General features: G+C 37.2%; 1 protein-coding gene across 1 annotated transcript; it reads left to right on the top strand.

The window, feature by feature from the left end:
• Positions 1-693: 693 nt before the first annotated feature.
• LOC149194384 (protein RGF1 INDUCIBLE TRANSCRIPTION FACTOR 1-like) lies at positions 694-17,964 on the top strand. The gene is made up of 5 exons (XM_089407659.1): positions 694-867; positions 17,083-17,274; positions 17,361-17,435; positions 17,570-17,710; positions 17,935-17,964. Exons 1-5 carry the CDS (start codon positions 694-696, stop codon positions 17,962-17,964), a joined length of 612 nt encoding a protein of 203 aa, XP_089263785.1.
• The last annotated feature ends 938 nt before the right edge of the window (positions 17,965-18,902 follow it).

Here is an 18,902-nt window from a genome sequence, read left to right on the forward strand (position 1 = left end):
CAGTGACACACGCCCCCATGGCGATATCCCGAGCTATTGGAGGCACGATCGAAGTCGTAAACCAATCGGTAAGAAGCTGGTCGAGAATCCAAAATTTGATCATACGTCTATGCCGTCTCCATTCATGAATATGATCAGAGATATGCGTAGCCGTCGTTTGTCTTAAGGAAGTGAGGAGGTGCGTACCCGTTTCGTATCGAATGAGCAACTGGAAGTGAGTGAGAAACGCCATAGCCAAGGAATTGAAATCTTGAAAGGACCCGCGATGAAGTTCAATATACCACTTAGCGGCAGAGCCAATGAGAGTCCTTTGAAAAAGACAAAGTCGAATTGAATCGTCGAGCCATGAATTAGACGAATACCACAAATGATAGGTCATAATATGGGCTTGTGGATCTTCATTGGCTTTACCATCGAATTTTGGACAGTCACCAGGTATCTTAGTTGGAACTAGAGGCCAATAAGCATTATGAAGGATAGGATCATTGGTTAATTTGGATACATCTGGTAATTCTAAAGTCGCTAAGAATGGTAATTGAGGATTGAAAGGCATCTGGGGCTGTTGGTAGGGTGGAGCACCAGGGTTCCACCCAGGTGGTGGGTGCCCCCATAGAGTTTGTCCAGAAGGATTTGGCCCCATAGTGGATTGGCCATAAGGATTTGTATAGTGCCCCCCAGCATAAGGATTACCAAATGATGCTGCAAGCGTGCCGTATTGCTGTTGATAAGTTTGTGAGGGATTTTCTTGCGGTTGTTGGTAATTCTGGTACGGGGCAAAAGGAAATTGCCCTTGAGGTTGTTGGTAGCCATACAGTGGTGGGGCTCCGAATTGAGTTGAAGGACCATGCTGGGTTGGATGAAAAGTTTGTGATTGAGACCCAGCCTGCATTTGAAGGCCAGATGGGTGTTGGGGTCCCATTTGGGGCCATGGACCAGACTGACCAGTACCAATGAACTGTCCTATAGGTTGGGCTACCTGGCCAGAAGGAAAACCTTGTTGATGGTGAGGTTGGCTGATCTGTCCAGAAGGTTGGGCCTGCTGATACTGAGGTTGGCCTACCTGCTGGAACGGTTGTTGCACAGTTGAAGGTTGTCCTAGCAGACTAGATGGTTGAGGAGATTGGGCAGTTGGTTGGCCCAACTGTGTTTGGGGCTGACCAATCTGCCCAGCGGGTTGTGAATACTGGACAGTAGGTTGACCGAGTGGTTGAGTACCTTGTCCAGACATTGGACTATACTGGACATTGGATTGGTTCGGGTTAACGGTTTGTTGACCACTTTGTCTAGTGGGATGGCCTTGCTGGGTACCAGGTTGGTTTTGTTGAAAAGACGACTGACCTGAGTTACCAGAAGGTTGCAAAGAGGAAAAAGGAGCAGCAGTAACGAAAGGGTTTCCATAAATGGACTGCCCTAGGTGGTCTTGAGGGGGTTGTATTGGAGATTGTGCAGATAAAACTTGACCACCATGGAAAGAGGTGGAGGTCCAATCAATTGACAATGGGACTGATACTTCAACAACCGGTTGAGATGACAAATATGGATCATATGGCTCCTGCATTGAGACATTTGTCATGGGGTCAAAGACTCCAAAAAAAGAAGCTGAGGGACGACTATAAATAGAAGTCAAGTGGGCTGCACATACCGTTGGAGTGGCTGTGACGGAGGTAACAGATAGACCGTGACTTTGTGGAGTAAAAGGCTCCGTAGCAGGAAAAGTGTGGGATGACCACATGGGACCTGTGAACGGAGTTCCATAAGGCGTAGCATCTCTCAAAGCTTTATAACCGAGCGGTAAATTTGTAGTAGTAGGTGTACTACTGACATATATAGGGTCCGTTGAGGTGGGAATTTCACCGCTCGTTGCAACGGACTCATCGGTTGTAGTAGGGGATAATTCATCCATGTCGGATGAAACTTGTGGGACTCACCCACGAGGGGAAGGATGGTCCCAAAAAGGGATACCGTCCTCAAAAGGTTCCCACATAGGGTTCCAATGATACTGGTAAGCTTCGTCACCCGGGGCACGAGAACTAAGTGGTTGTATACATAAAACCATAGGAAGACTCACCACCGGTGTTTCGGTAGAAGACGAAACTAGTAATTCTGCCAGGATGAAACTTGAGAAGTTTATCGAGATAACTCCTACTTTGGACCGATGCAAACAAAAGCTAATTGGGTAGATGTTATCGTGGCGAATAAATTTTTAAGACACTGAACTTAACCTTTTCATTTTTTAAGAGTCGAGAAAAGGGTCAAAGATGACTCTAGTCTCCTTCGAATATTTAATGAGCACGAAGTGACAAGATGCTCACAGGCACCTTTTCATTTAGGGAGTCCGAAAAGGATTAAAAGTGACTGCTCTAGAATTCTAGGTAGAGGGTGTGCCAAACTTTTCGCAAAACCACAGAATACTTTTTAGGGTACGGGTGGTCGATCTTCGTGAATGTTGTGTTCACTGCATTGCGAATCGTAGGGCGGCTGACATGGCTTCCTATGGATAAAAGCTTTATTCCTATAGGGGTCTCCCAATATATACTCGACGGTACGTGGGAGCACAGTCAGTATTGACAGCTACCGTTTCACCGTGGAGGAATCACCTAACCACTCGACAATAGACTACCAGGTTTAACGACGCCGGAACACGTCTCTAACCTAGACCTCTAGAGTGTTTGCGTTATGTTCCAATGCGTTGTTATGTTTATTTGGTTCATTTTAAAGTTTATCTTTGATTATGTTTCAGTTTTTTGGTCCTACCGTATGTGATATCTCGAAAACTTCTTACATGCAAACTATATGCCGAAATTAAATCATTTGATTCGATGAATTCTATCTACAGGACGGTTAAGATCTTTTTCACAAACGAAATGATCACTTCAACAAAGAACAAAGATCCTAATGCAGCTAATAACAAGAAACGAAATTTTGTCTTTTCCTTTTTTCAATAGCAACAAATAACAATAAATGCTAACTACTATGATGCAAGAGATTTTTTGTTTTTCTTCCCTTTAAGATGGCATGATGCATGCAAACAAATTCTAAGAGATATGCACAATCCAAATTTAGTCAATGAAATAGAACCAATTCTAAAACACGAAATGAACCATGAAAGCAAGGAAAAACACAAAAACTAGTGAACTTCAAAGAGGCTAGGAGTGAAGTATTCAGAGTATAGAAGATCAAGCTTTGACAAAGCACTGGATAGGTGTAGAACAATCAACAAGCTGACTGGATGATCAAGAGACCGAAAACTTCCCACAGAAGGCTAGACATGCAAAGTCACTGGAAATAAGCAAACAGCTGAGGGATATAGGCTAAAACCAGTCAAGCAGAGGTTCAACACAGTTCCAGAGGCTAAAATAGGTATATAAAGAGACTGAATGAGCTTTCCACCCACACGCAGGCAAAATTTACAGAGCTGGCACGACTGTCAGCCTGCAACTTGCGCTACCACAGAATTGGCGCGAGTTTCTTTTGAGCAACGTGCGCCAACTGGCGCGACTGTCAGAGAAATAACCGCGCCAATCAAGCTTGCCAACTAAAAAGATAAGTGATACGACCTCAAGTCGGGTTGACAGTGCTCAGATGGGTCAAACAGTAAAGAATAAACTCAAAACTGATTCAGGAAGCTCATGCACTCAAGCAAGCAGAAGAAAATTAACATGCAAGACAGAAATCAAAGAGTTACTCCCCAGCGGAGTCGCCAATTTGTTGGTAAGGTAAATCCCCTCTGCGGACAGAGGCGATCCCACTAGCCTAACACAGAACTAGCCACAAACAAACCACGCTGCTACGCAAGTTCCTAGTTATGCATCAAAGGTGAATCAAGAAGACTAACCTGGAGTCCAACGCTATGATTGAAGCAGAGTTGATATCCTCGCTCCCTTGCTCCAACAGATCATAAACGAACACCTGCACATGCAAAGGAAGAGACAAATACCAACATAGAAACTACCAAGGCACAACTATATTTCAAGCAGAAAGGAAATAAATCAACATATCACCATGACAGATAATGAGATTGGAACTATAATAGTAGTCGCTCATCAATTAATAAACAGGAAAAGTTACAACCATTGTTCTAACGTCGACCCTTCTCCTGGCTAGGTGAGTAACTATATGTGTCTTGACATGCATCTCCTCTCCGACAGCATAACCTCTCTAGCACTCATTAGCATTCTCTCCATGACCAATAATCATCACTACTATAACTCAATCACCAAATCACTAGCATAACACTAACACCAACACTCTCTCTACTCTAGCTCTCTTAGCACTAGCTTTCCCAATGCATAATGACAAGCTTATATAGATGAAGAAGGGAGGAGGATGCGATGAACCGGGACACCTTTTGTGGAATTAGCAAAAGCCATAAAGATGGATAAAACTCGACAAAAGGCTGATTTTCTATCCTCAGAAAAGCTCCATGTAATGAAGGAAACAACAGTTGGACGTGCATTAAGGCAAAAAGCACGACTAAATTTGGTTGGCGCGACTATTGCTCTAAGATAGAGCGCCAATGGTCGCGCCCTCTTTTGAGGATCTCCATCATTGGTGCGGGTAAGACACTATGGACTTGCGCCAATGGAAAAAGAGCACTTTTTAGGGATGATTTGCAGAAGGTGTCTTCAGGGAACATGGAGTACATACTCAGGGGAACATAATGCAAGTGTTTTTAGCCCTTGTCACTTCTTATAACTCCCGAGATGGGTCCTCCAAGGTACGACAAGAGGAGTAACAGGGATGGTGACAAATTACTGTGTAACACCTAGGAACTCAGACTTTTTGGAAAGTTCATGTTTATGGATTTGTGTAAGGATGATGAAAAAATGTTCATGGATGTGGATTGATCTAGTTTGTAGGCCTATTGAAAACATGTGACAAAATGGCCTATTGGAGGTTTCCCCCTAAAGCACAAAGTTAGAAAAATTAGTTGATGACTGAAGTGCTTTACCTTGTGACAAGTTTCAGATCAAGAAAAAATATTCGAGATCATCATCTATTATAATAAATTTTCATCATGATATTTTTGTTGAGGGAGGCATACCCATGCTCAACACATAAGCTAACGTTACATGTATAATGATCAAGAAGTCTCATCCAATGATGAAAAATTGTGGACTCATGATTAGAGGACACTCTATATGATCATAGCAATCATACTTCGTAATCTTGCATTCATTCTGAAAGAGCATCCCAGATGGATGAAACTAGACCCGAGGTCTTCTATCTCATTCACTCGATCATCCAACTTATGAATCTAACCATGCAAATAAATGAGTTGAAGTTGAACATGGTGGACACCATCTGATTGTCGGCCAATGATGTAAGCCGTTAACAAACAAGAGAGAAACCACCGATGATGTTAATGGCTCTTAAGGTACTATAGTACAATCTGTATGGTGTGAATGAATGAGTTGAAGTCGAACACCAGATAAAATATTTTGGTCAAAGGCCAATGATGAAAACCTATTTCTGAGGGCGAGGAAACTTGTCATTGATGTATGCAAGCTCCAATGTACCAAAGGGAGTTTCTAAGTCAACTTCCTAGATAATGAACTAATGTCGACATGAAGAAATTCATCACATGAGGGCCTTGATGTATCCCCCATCAATGACACGAAATGAGTATCATGATTTGAGACAAAATTATGCTAATGTGGAATTGATTCAAGAACGACAGGCATGTAATGAATTCTTAAGAGTATCATAGCAGATATCAACTGATTGACTTCTCTTGAACATATTAATGACATTGAATGGAGTTGGTAGAATTGATCCAAAAATGAAATTTGAGGCTTTGATATGGTGTGCTGAACCAAAAATACAAGCAAATTTCCCAACCCAACAACCACGAAGATGAAGTGGAAGAGTGTCATGTTCAAGAGCGACTCGCTACCATTAATAGATAAAGTACCCTATTTTCTCAAATTCCCCAACCATTTCTAGTTAGTACCTCTTTATTTCTGACAAGCTTTAGGAGGATAACATATGATTGAATTGTAAGTTCATCCTTCAGATAAATACCTTTGAGTATTTTTAATGAACCTTAAGAAGGAGTGGTTTGGTCTTGTCATGTTCGACAAGTCCATCTATGTTTGATGTTTTTACGAGTCCATAAAAGGTGAAACTTGACTCCTTTTTCATGTTTAGATAGTTTGAAAAAGAGGTGAAAAGGAAAACTCCAAAGGTTCCTTTTTTGTAAATAGCCCCTTGAGTTTGAAAGGGTAGAAAATGATACTCAAGAGAACCTCTTATCCATGCTCGACTAAGGTATTCATTTTTCGTAAATAGTCTATCTCAGTCCAGGAAAAGGGTTAAACTTATACTGATTTGACATCTTTTCATTTACTTTAACGAGTTCGAAAATACAAGTGCTCAACAATATTTTCATATTTTTGGAGTCTGAAAAAGAGCTGAAATAGGACTCGAGGATGTTCATTTTTCCTAAGTTTACAAAGCCTGAGAAAGTGATAAAAGTATGCTCTTTGGTCAAAATGATATGTTTTGATTCAAATATCATAAAATACATTAAACAGTGGTTAACCTGCTCAGAACATCACAAAAAAACTAAAAATATCTTATACATGGTAAAATTAGGTACAATTTAGGTCAAAATAATAAAATATGAGTAAAATAATCATGAAAATGACCATAAATAGGAAAAAAATAATTCCATTTTTACCATTTTACATTTTACCTCATGGTGAGTGAGCTCTAAGTGCTTTTTTCCCCTGATTTTCTGCAGTTGATTGCGGCCAATTCGGTGGATCATTTAGAGTATCGTCACTTCCAGGTAGGAAATGTCACCTTCATTTTTCTTTCAACTATTCTGATTTTTCATTTCATGCATATTTTTTCTAATTTTTGGTGATCTAGGGTTTTAATTTTTCACTCTATACCCATCACACCACAACAATGTTGAAAAGTGCGTTGGGCAAGAAAAAAATTTCACTGTGGAGGGCACTGCAACACAATGTATCCCTTTAGTAGGGTGTGCTGGAAGCATTTCAAAAATTTGTTTTGCTTGTTTCACTCAAATTTCTCTCAATTTTTTGCATATGATTCACTCTAATGATTCTTCTTGTCATGTTTTAGGTTTCCATCGAAACAAAATGGATCTGATATGCAGAGAAAGTGAACACGAAGAATAATACATGAATGCAACTAATTATCCAGCCACCATCTAGGCATTGAGAAACTGTGGGCTTTTGATTTTTTTCTTCTTCTTGGGATGAGGCAATAGTTGGAGTTATTATATTATTTTGTTCGAGCATGGTATGTTTAGACACACGCTTTTAGGCTTGGAGCACATATGCTTAGCATACAGGTGGAAGACAACTATTTCTTGACAGGTTTATTGAGGAAAGGTGCCCTTGTCTCGTTATGTGGTTTGGGAAGGGATGGAGAGACTGTCAAAGACTATATCAGTACACACTATATACCTTGATCCCAACCAACCAAAGATGGGAAAATCAAGATAAAGGATGTGGTTTGTTTTCCTTTGAGGACAATCATGTTTATCATTTCTAGATGGTTGTTAGTGCTACCCTGCATTTGGATAACTGGTCCCAAATGTAATATGCTTTAGATTGCATAGAGCCGATAGTATTCAACTTGAGCGAGGGAGTACTTGCAAACATGAAGGAATAACTTACCAAGGCAAAGGATGGATGGTTGAAAAGCTTTGGGTATGGTTCCGTTCTAATTTCATTTGCCTTGGAGCAGATTCCATTACTCCGACCATAACATATCTTGCTCGAGCTCCTAGATCTGAGAGTCCCGCAAATGAGAAGATGGGTGGATCTCATATCCATACATGAAGGTCCATCATCTATGAGTTTCACATCAGTATTCTTCTGATGGTTACGCATGCAACTCAATATGATTAAAGGTTATCCATATGCTAGGATGGATTTCCATGGAGACCCAAATCTCGTGATTCCTGATGGAGAGCGATGGGGTGCCATAGGTAAAAAAAAGCATTTTGATCATTTTTTTTTATTTTTAAGTTTTACAATTTATTTTGTATTTTCTATGTATCTCAGACTAACTATCGATTTTTACATGCAGACGTTGGAATCATTCGACCCGTGAATTCATCCTATCTTCAACATGTTGGAGACCCACAACAGGAACCAATTGGAGTACATGTTGCTACAGGGGGACGAGAGGTATTGCAGGATCTTAATGTGGCTGAGACTCTTGTAGAGGTTGAGCGACACATGGAGGGATAGACCTAGGGAATAGTTGAGACTAAGGACAATATGATCCCTATGAGACTGCAACATCATACTTTTAGTGTGCCTAGTTGTATCAACCAACTACTGTGCAATATGGCTCATGAAATTTCTTTCTATCATGAGCATAATCAGGATTAGTCTACTTGGAGGCTATATAGCCATGTTTTGACTGCATGTATATTTTTTTATATGCAAGGCCATGTGGCCATATGTGTCTAAAACACGATTAGCCAATGCATCTGTCAATGTAGTTAGACTTCTGTAAATGTGTTGATATTGGCTATAATAAAAATGTCTTTCTAGAAGGTGAACCCTTAAGAACATATGAAGTATAGTTGGACTTCTAACTTAATAGACATTAGTCAACTATAGTACTACAAGTTGTGAGTCAAGTCTAATAACTATACGACAAATACCATGAGAAATAACATCAGAAAATAGTTCCATCACTGCGCTATACTCAACGATGTTATTAGTAGAGAGATCAATATAAATCCCTTGTAAACTCACTAACTTGCCACTCAAAGCATATATAGCCCATGGTGTGGAGGAAAGGTTCTGAGTACTATGACTAGCCCCATCAACATAACCAACATATGGTTGAAGGAAGCTGACATATGCAAACCAAATGTAAACATGATTAATAGAAATCGTAAGAAACTTTGAAAGGAACACAATGAAACACACTCAACACACCCTATATACAACATGTTGTTGAAAATGCAACAATAAAATCCTAATTTAATTTTGTCCTTGAATTAACATAAGAATTAAATTGTAATTCCAATTCTCATATCAACTTGTAATAGTTAACTAAGTTAATTTGATTTAGTTGGCTCAGTTGATTCGATTTGGGAGTCTAACTAGAGTCATGTAGAGTGTTTCCTACTTTTTAGGAGTCTTGGTTGAGTTAAATTCAGTTAAACTAGTTCTAATTGATGGAGGAATTGGTGGGAGACCTAGTAGTGGGGTGTAACCTATAGTACTGGGGTCTAACCAACGCTGATCATCCAATAAACTAAAGAGTCACTTATAATTAACTCATACCTGTCGGATTAGAGAAATACCTAGTTGAGATTGGAGTTCAAGGACAATGTATTATCAATTGTATAATCATCTGAATTGTACAGGTGGTGCACGCAATTAGAGGAAAGCCTAATATGATTCCTTAATTCATATTTGTGTAATTTCCCAATTATATATGGGATAATTCCCTAGGAATATGCACAAGGAAATAGGAGCTTGGTAGGCAGTATATTTCACTAAGTATTGGCTGAAGCTTGTTTGTGAAGTAGTGAGATAGATAGAGATAGTGTAGAGGTTGGTTGGGCTTGAGAAAAGCATTGTAATCTTCTCATATTTTTTGATAAATTCAATATACATCAAACAATGGTTTTTAACTGTGCCTTTCCCTAGAAGATTATTGTATTATGCGAGATTGAATTCTTTCTCTTTTATGCTTCATGATTTCATCAATTGTTTATTTTTTATGTTGATGAGTAGAGTAGATTCAAGTCAATTGTTTTAGCATATTACAATCTGCAGTTTGAATCTACAAGGAATTTCTACACATGTACACAGTGAAATACATAAAAATAAATTAAGCATAGTATTTTTTAAGGTACAACCCATTTCTAGGTTGTGCCAATGGAACTTCATCGAAATCAATAAGCTCGTAGGTCCCTTTACGAAGAACATGTTTAACAATGTATGGGCTTAGCCACATTGGCTCGAACTTCCTCGATCCTAACTTATTAGACTCTTGATCATACAACAAGACAATGTCACCTTCTGAGAAGACATAAGGCTTGACATTCTTGTCATATTGTGCCATAACGCATTTCTTATGGGCCTCATTAGCCATGGCGACATCATGTCGGGTTTCTTCTAAGCGTGTCAAGTGTAAGAGACACTCTTCTTCTGTAGAAGTGGAAAGGAGAAGCTCAACAACAAGTTTCAGAGATGGAATTTCACACTCAATAGGAAGGATTTATTCCAGAACATATACCAATTGGAATGGTGTGAACTTGGTAGCAGTCTGAACAAAAGTTTGATATGCCCATAAGGTTGAATAAAGAATAAGATGCTAATATGATTTTTGGATCCCTATCATGCATTGAAGAATTTTTTTCAAATATTTATTGATGGCCTCAACTTGCCCATTCACCTGAGGGAAGTAGGGAGTTGAGCTTTCATGGGAGAGGCCCAACTTAGCAATTAGTTCATACACCATGTGATTATGGAAATGTTTCCCATGGTTTATAACTATAGCCTGTGGTACACCAAACATTGCAAAGAAATGATTGAAGAAAAATAAAGCAGTTGCTTCACTCGTGTTCTTGTATGTAGGCATCGCCTCGATCCACGTGGTAAAATAGTCTACCTCTGTAATGATGTAGCCATGCCCCCTGGTTAAGTGAGTGTTACATTTCATAAAATCAATTCCCCATTTCGAAAAAAGTCCAACGATGATAACATGGTGCAAAGGAGCGGGTGGAGCATGGGTTTTATGATCGTATATCTGGCAGGCATGACACTTTTGGTCTGTAAGGATTCAATCACGAAATGTAGTAGGCCAAAAGTAGCCAACACAAAATATTTTGTGTCGTGGCATAATAAGACACATGTCCACCACATGCCCCAACATGGCATTCATTCATGGCTTTCACATCCTCCTCATGGGTGAGGCACATTCGAAAAATCGTATTGATACCACAACAATAAAGGGTGTTGCTGATTATAATGTAGTTTTTAGCTTGATATCAGATACGTCATTGGTCAAAGCAAGAGGTATCGAGGCAAAAAGTATGGGCTTGGAGATATATGATAATTTCTCCATACCGTGGTTCATATTAATCGATCAGGAATAATGACTCATCTGTAATAGAATTTTCATTCTCACACATTGTTTCAGTTTTAGTAGCATGAAGGTTGCATATCACCTGAGCAAAGACTAAGGATTTCTTTGAATTGGATTTGATGAACTCCAAATCGAACTCCTGGAGGAATACAATCCATGTGGAGTACTCACCCCCCAATGATTGTCGTGACAAGATGTATGTCATGGGGTTGTAGTCGAAAAAAACCATGGTCTTGCGAAGAAGGATATAGTGATGAAACCTTTGGACAACTTGGACAACCGCCAAAGTTAACTTTTTAATGTGAGTATACTTGATCTCGGTATCATTCATATTATGACTCAAATAATAGATAGGATTTTCGGTCCTTACATTTTCCTTTTGGACCAATACCATAGTGATGGTAGTAAATGTAGTGGCAAGGTATAGGAAGTAATCACATTGGTAATCCGGGGTATATAACAATGATTCTTGAATAAAAAAGTATTTCAAGGAATCAAACTCCTTTTGGGAAATTTCATCCCAATGGAAGGGAACCCCTTTCTTTAACAAGCGAGTAAATCCTTTAGTTAATGCAACGTAGTTGGGAACAAATCTTCGTAGAAATTTAGCCTTCCCTTAGAGTCATTGAAGCTGAAGAAGAGAGGAAGGAGAAGGAAGATCTAGGATCGCTTGGACTTTCAATGGGTCGATACAAATTCCATGCTTCAAAACAATGAAACCAAGAATTCAAACAAAGATTACACAAAACACATACTTGTGTGGATTTAGCCTAATGTTATAGTGTTGAAAACATAAAAATATAGCCCTAAGATGCATTAGATGATCAAACTGATGTTTCGAGTGAGCAGGCAGGTCATCCAAATATTGTTGTACAATGTGTTAAATTTCATGGAAGGCATAATTCATTTCCCTCAGGAACATTGCCCCAATATTTTTCGATCCTAAAGGGAGATTTTGATATGAAAATGTGCCCCATATAAAAATAAATGTAGTTTTATGGTGGTCCAATGGGAAAATGTTGATCTGATTGTAGTCGAAAAATCCATCCATAAATGAAAATATTTCATAGCTATCACATTCGTCAAAAATATGGTCAATGAACGGGGTAGGATAGTTATACTTAGGATAAGCATGATTAATGTCCCATAATTGACACATGCACGAATTGTTCCCCGTTTCTTCATGACAAGAAAAATGTTGGATACCCAATTAGTTAGAGATAGTAGGTAGATGAAACTATCACGTAGAAGTTTTTCAAATTTGGCTTTAATAATGGCAACCTTCTATGGATGGACCAGACGGAGGCACTGCCGAACTAGATTAACATCAAGATATGTCTTGATTTCATGTACACCAATGTTTGGATCAATACCTAACATCTCCTCTTAAGTCCACGAGAAAAACATCTCTAAATTCCTAGAAAAGGGATTTAAAAGTCTTAATCTCATTGGGAGAGAAGAATGCACCAATATGTACATTATCAACAATTTTGGGTTTTATTGAAATATCAACAAGGATAGTCTCTTCAATATTTGACAAATTATTCTCATAATCTATATCATGGATGGATACAAAATTCACAGACATATTAATTACATTGGTCCAATAGATTTCACTAAGATTATCCCTGGAGGAATATGGAAAGGAGGAACGATGGTGATGGTCATCCTATGGTGCATCATCCAACATCATGATCTCTATGATGCTCTTATAAGTAGAAAATGTACGAGAGAAGGGATCAGAGGATGTGTCAAAATATAAATAATTATAAACCCAATTGATCGAAGAGGAGAGAGTAGAATGTGTTGCACAAGACAAATAGATGGCTTCATTGTCGAGATCAATGGGACTAAGAAGCATTCAGTCACCAAAAGTGTCAATGTTTTATTCATTTGGCACTATCCAAGGATCAGATGGAGTAGTACAACAATATATCATGTTGACATAGGACACTGGATTAGAGTTTTTGGGAAGAGAATGAGGAAGAGGAGGAGGAAGAAAAAAGGTTCCCAGGAGGGAAGAATCCTTAAGAAATCCCACCCCGACATGTTGATATGGATGTGGGGTTTCTCCTACAAGAGGGGTGCTTCCAGTAACTTGGGAACTGGTGGCAAATAAAGTGAGTTGATCAATGGCTACTATACCTCCACTATGAGGGAAAACAATAATTTTGAAATATGTTGAAACAACAATAGCCATAGCATAAACCCATGTAAAACCTAGTAGAAGGTTATAATCTAATGGTTTATCGATAACCTTGAATTCTACCAACACCTTCTTGACACCTAATTCTACTTATAATGAATTCAAAATTCCACAAGGCTTGAATCCTCTTCCGTCAAAAGCATTTAGAGTAGTTGATGACTTATTTCATTGGGGAGAGCCAATGGCCTTCCAGCAAGAAAGTGACATAATACAGGTGGAAGATCCTTCTTCCACAATGGAGCGATGGATGGTCTTACTTCGAACGATAACCTGAATCATGAAATATAATTATGCTAGAAGTCGAGGAGTATAATTCTCATGGTTAAAAACTACAAGATTAGAATATGAGGGATCAACACATATAATTGTGGAAAGTAAAGCCTTCTTTTGGGCAGGACAATTTTGTAACACCTCGAGCGCTGACATAACTGAAGGAGCTTGAGCGAGATACTCAACTATGTTATAATTATGATCATCTCTTGCACGAGGGTTGAATACAGATTTATGGATAATGCCTTTGGGAGACTTAATTTTTAATTCGATAGGAAACAAATTTGGAGTAGGATCGATCCAAATGGAGATGCGGTAGAACTAGCAAGTTGATCAGTAGCTTGACCAGTTGAGGAATTCACATTATTTTAGTCTTTATTCCCAGTGGCCACCATAACGTCATTTTTTGTCTTGGTGGAGGAAAGAATCATAACCAAGTTAGAGTAAATAGGATATCGATCAACTATATTAGTCTCGTGATTCAGAAACAAATTTTTCAACACAACAAGTGCATTAGGGTTTTTTTGAAGTATAAAATGAGCGTCCTAAGGAAATTATAAAATAATAGTGGAAATAATAAAATAAGATTACATTACATCATCAAATTTTATACCTCAAAAAAACCGGCTGCTTTTTCTTTTAAATTTGAAATGGGCGGCTGCATTTTTCAACCCAAGGGGGCTGAAATTTGGAATTTTGAGCCCATGTGCGTCGCTATCAGCGCTGGCGGAGATATTTACCGGCCGTGCTCGACAACTCATTTTTTAAATATTTATTTAAGGTCGGTAAGACGATGACCACGTGCATCTCTGTAGTTTTAGAATAGAAACCCTAATTTCAGGCTCTCACTTCCGTGCCCCGCTCCCCTTACCCGTCGATCCGCCTTTTTCTTGCCGCTACATTTTTAAACTACGGAGTCCCCTGTAAGTGAGAATGATCGACTATAAATTATAATGAATTGGTGTTAATTGCGGGAATCGATCATGAGACATACCCTACATTAATGATTCCAACAACTTGTAGTTTGACCACAGGTTCATGTCGTGGACCTCTGTTCAGGTTCATTATATTAATTTTGCAAATTAAGTATTAAAATTTTATTTAAACTATAAAATTCAACTCTCCTGCTATCATGGAGAACATCTTTGCCGAGATATTAAATTTAAAAGTAACTTCAATTCAATAAATAAATTTAAAAACAAATGTGAAATTGAAACATTTCAAATGTGTGCCATAATTTAATGCGATAATTCACTCCGGGTTGATATACATTACCAAAGTTAGGTAAACGTATGAACTTAATTTGAAAATGAATTAATTAGTTAAATTATTTGTGAAATAAGATTTACACCACCAAAACCGCAGAGGTATCTCAATCCAGTGATATACACCAAATCTACTGATGTGATATATACACAAGATCCACTAGGCTATTTTTTTAACTCCACCACTCCACGAAAATAATAATTTAATAATTAAAAAGTTACGTAAAATTATGAAATTAATTTTAAAATAGTTTATTTACTTAAATTATTGGTAAAATAAGAATTATTATTCTAAAAAAATATATTTTCTTTATTGATATTATTATAATTCTTTAAATTACATATTTTTTTAAAATGAAAATAGAAAATATTAACAAACTAAATAAAATTAGTTATAAAAAATTGGAAAACATATATATCTTTTAGCTTTAAATTTGGTTTTCAATCTTGACCCTCCAACTTTGCGCCTTCCCATGTTACCTAATCTCACCCGTTGGCCAGAACCATAACTCTATATATATATATATATAATTGATAAAAATAAATTTTTATTTTAGCTTGAATAATTGACTCCTTTAAAACTCAGGTATCAAATAAGATAATTAAATTATTGTTTTACTTTTCAAATTCAAATTGTTTAACTTATTTATTAGTTTGAATAATTCACTCCTGATTTTTTCAAACAAGATAACTAAATTATGGTTATACTTTTCAAATTCAAATTGTTTAGTGTGTTTTAGTTATTTATTTGTCACATACATTTTCATTGATAATCCATTTATATAAATAATTAACTAATATTATTTTTCATTTTCAAATTCAAATTGTTTAATCTGTTTTAGTTATTTATTTGTCAGATACATTTTCATTAATAATCCATTTATATAAATAATTAACTAATATTATTTTTCTTTTTCAATTTTACAGTTAACTCATTTATTACCCATCATCCCATGTAAAAAAAATAAAAAGTTAATTAACTAATATTATTTTTCATTTTCAAATTCAAATTGTTTAATGTGTTTTAGTTATTTATTTGTCAGATACATTTTCATTAATAATCCATTTATATAAATAATTAACTAATATTATTTTTCATTTTCAATTTTACAGTTAACTCATTTATTACCCATCATCCCATGTAAAAAAAAGAAAAAGAAAAAAAAGACGTGTTTGTAAAAATAAATAAGTTCAGTCTCATTACGTTGGAAAACATCTTTGCCACCTCGAACCTCACATTTTCCGTTCTGTAAAACATCTTTGCCACCTCGAACCTCACATTTTCCGTTGTGTATGGAGTGGAAGAGGTCACATAGTCCGTTCATATTTATGAAAAAGAGTAGCTAGATGGGCGGGGTACTAGGGCACGGGTACCAAGAGGGACAAATGAGCAATATATATATATGGGATAATGAAGATTTAACCAGGTGGATTTTACCATAGTAAAATCACTTTCATTGTGGAAAATAATTTAGTAAACAATTTTTATTAAATTATTTTCTAATCTAAATAAAAAAACCCCATGAGAATAATTAGATAAATGATTATTTATTTAATTTTCTCTAGGAATAATTATTAAATAATTATTCCTTGTCACATTTGACTAAATCCCTTAAGAATATTGAAATAATCACTATTTATTTAATTTCCTTATTTCTATTATTAAAATTATTATTAATACAAATTGGTAAAAATAAATAAGTTCAGTCTCATTAAGTTTGAAAACATCTTTGCCACCTCGAACCTCACATTTTCAGTTCTGTATGGATCCGTTCATATTTATGAAAAAGAGTAGCTAGATGGGCGGGGCGGGGCGGGGCGGGGCGTACCAAGAGAGCAATATATATATATCGGATAATGAAGACAAAAGGGTGATGAAAGGAACCCTAATTCGCTCCCTGGCCCTCTCACCTTTACCCTAATCTCACTGCTTCCTTCCCTCCCTTTGAACCTTCTCATGTATACCCACCCAGCTATATTTGTGAGTGTGATGCATTGAATTGCAACAGCCATCATAAGCACAAGCAGCGGCATACAACAAGATTCCCAGCGACAACAACACGCATTGAGTAAATGCTTCCTGTCTGCTTTGTAGATCTTAAAATTTCCTGGTTTTCGTCTGTGTTTTTGTCTGCAATTGCCTTAGCAGATTACTGTTCCATCGGGGTAACAATTGGGCGCCGCCGCAAGAGCCAAATGTGTGAAAATGATTGGAATTGTGCATGAATTGTGTGTGTTCAGGATGGGTTTGTGGTCTGCGAGAAGGAGGAGAGGCCGGCCTGGTTGGATGCTCTTCTCACAGACAAATTCTTCGTGCCCTGCGCCACTCATGAGACTGCAAAGAAAAACGAGAAGAACATTTTCTGCCTGGACTGCTGCCGGAGCATTTGCTCGCATTGCGTGCCAGTTCACCGGAGCCACCGCCGGCTCAAGGTAAAAAAATTCTTCTCCTCTGCTCTAATTGTCCCCGTAATTCAACGGTTATCTTGCTAATGAAATGATGATTTCCCTGCGCGCAGATTCGGAGATATGTCTATCACGATGTCATCAGACTAGACGAAATGCAGAAATATATCGATTGCTCATATGTTCAGGTGAGCTACACTAATGGCTGAGCTTAAATTTGCTCAAACCACTCAAAGCTTCGGCGTTTCACGGATCCAGAGAATATATGAAGTCCTGAAGTATAAATTGGACTGAAATTTGTGAATTTTATCTGTTCTTGCAGGCGTACACTACGAACAGTGAAAAGGTGGTCTTCTTAAACCAGAGGCCTCAGACTCGGCCTTTCAAACGATCTGGAAACATCTGCAGCACCTGCGAAAGAAGCTTACAAGAGCCTTATCGCTTCTGCTCCGTGGCTTGCAAGGTGAGAAAATGCGACAAAGACAAAATCTGCTTATTGTCGATCTGTTTTTCGGAAAAGAACAACAATCAGCAGTAATAGAGCACAATATTTTGTTGAATAGTCCATTATATTTTGATGAATTGGTTCAGCAGTCTGATATTTTGATTTCTTGTTTAGAAGTCCATAATATTTTGACTTCTGGTGTACCAGTACATGAAATTTTGACTAATTCTTTATATGTCCAGAAAATTTGGTTAATTGTTAGCGGTCTGTAACATTTTTATAAGGCTCGATGTGCCAAATTTTACACATACCAGGCTTGTAGGGCCTTGGTCTGAACTTATTTCCTGTCAAGTTTAAGTCAGTAAGCAAGCCTGAAGTGGACTTTTAGGGTCTTGCAATTTTGGAAGGTAATTAAATTATTTGTACTGGTTGAGCCATGGGTTAAGGCAGCTTTAAAATTAAATTATTTGGACAAAGGTTGAGACGCACCGATTTTGACATGATAACAACCATGTAGTTATCATGATAACAACCATGTATTGGCCATGTAGTTATTATAAGGCTCGATGTGCCAACTTTTGCATAACCCGGTTATCATTGACTCTATATTTGTTTGTTTCGGGTCTGGAATTTGGGGTTTCGCAGTTACCTAACCTCACTAATATGAAGAACTTTGAACCACGTATCTTAGTTCTATTTTTGTCGTTCTCAAAACTCATTTCATTATTTATGGTTTGATTTATTAATGTGTAAAAGTATTTATATATATTTTTGGAGAAGATTTTTCAGGGTAAATGACATTAGAATCTATTTGGGAAGATTTTTATGGCGTAAATCACATTCCAGTGTATTTGTTGAATGCATTTTTATGTTTGTTGAATGTATTTTTATAGTTAAAAATTTCCCATTTATGTCGGTTTAGTTATATATATATATATAATATAATAAATTATAAAATAAATCACATCATGAAAACATAGGGGAAATGAAAATCTCTAACAATAATGGTCACTTCAGCTGTAAAAGTGTAAGTACATATGGCACAAAATAGTTGGATTTTTTTAATCATTAAATTTTTTAATGGTTTCATTTTTTTTCCTATAATGTTTTTAAAAAAACATAGTATATCTACTTAAGTTGAATATTTTAAGACAATCATTCACACATAAATCAAAGATTGATGCATTAATATTTAGGTGGGATAAATGAT

The sequence above is a fragment of the Pinus tabuliformis genome, chromosome 2_2 (assembly GCF_031772625.1).
Source record: "Pinus tabuliformis cultivar Carrire ecotype Pingquan chromosome 2_2, CPIR1, whole genome shotgun sequence".
In the NCBI taxonomy this organism is placed as follows: Eukaryota; Viridiplantae; Streptophyta; class Pinopsida; order Pinales; family Pinaceae; genus Pinus; species Pinus tabuliformis.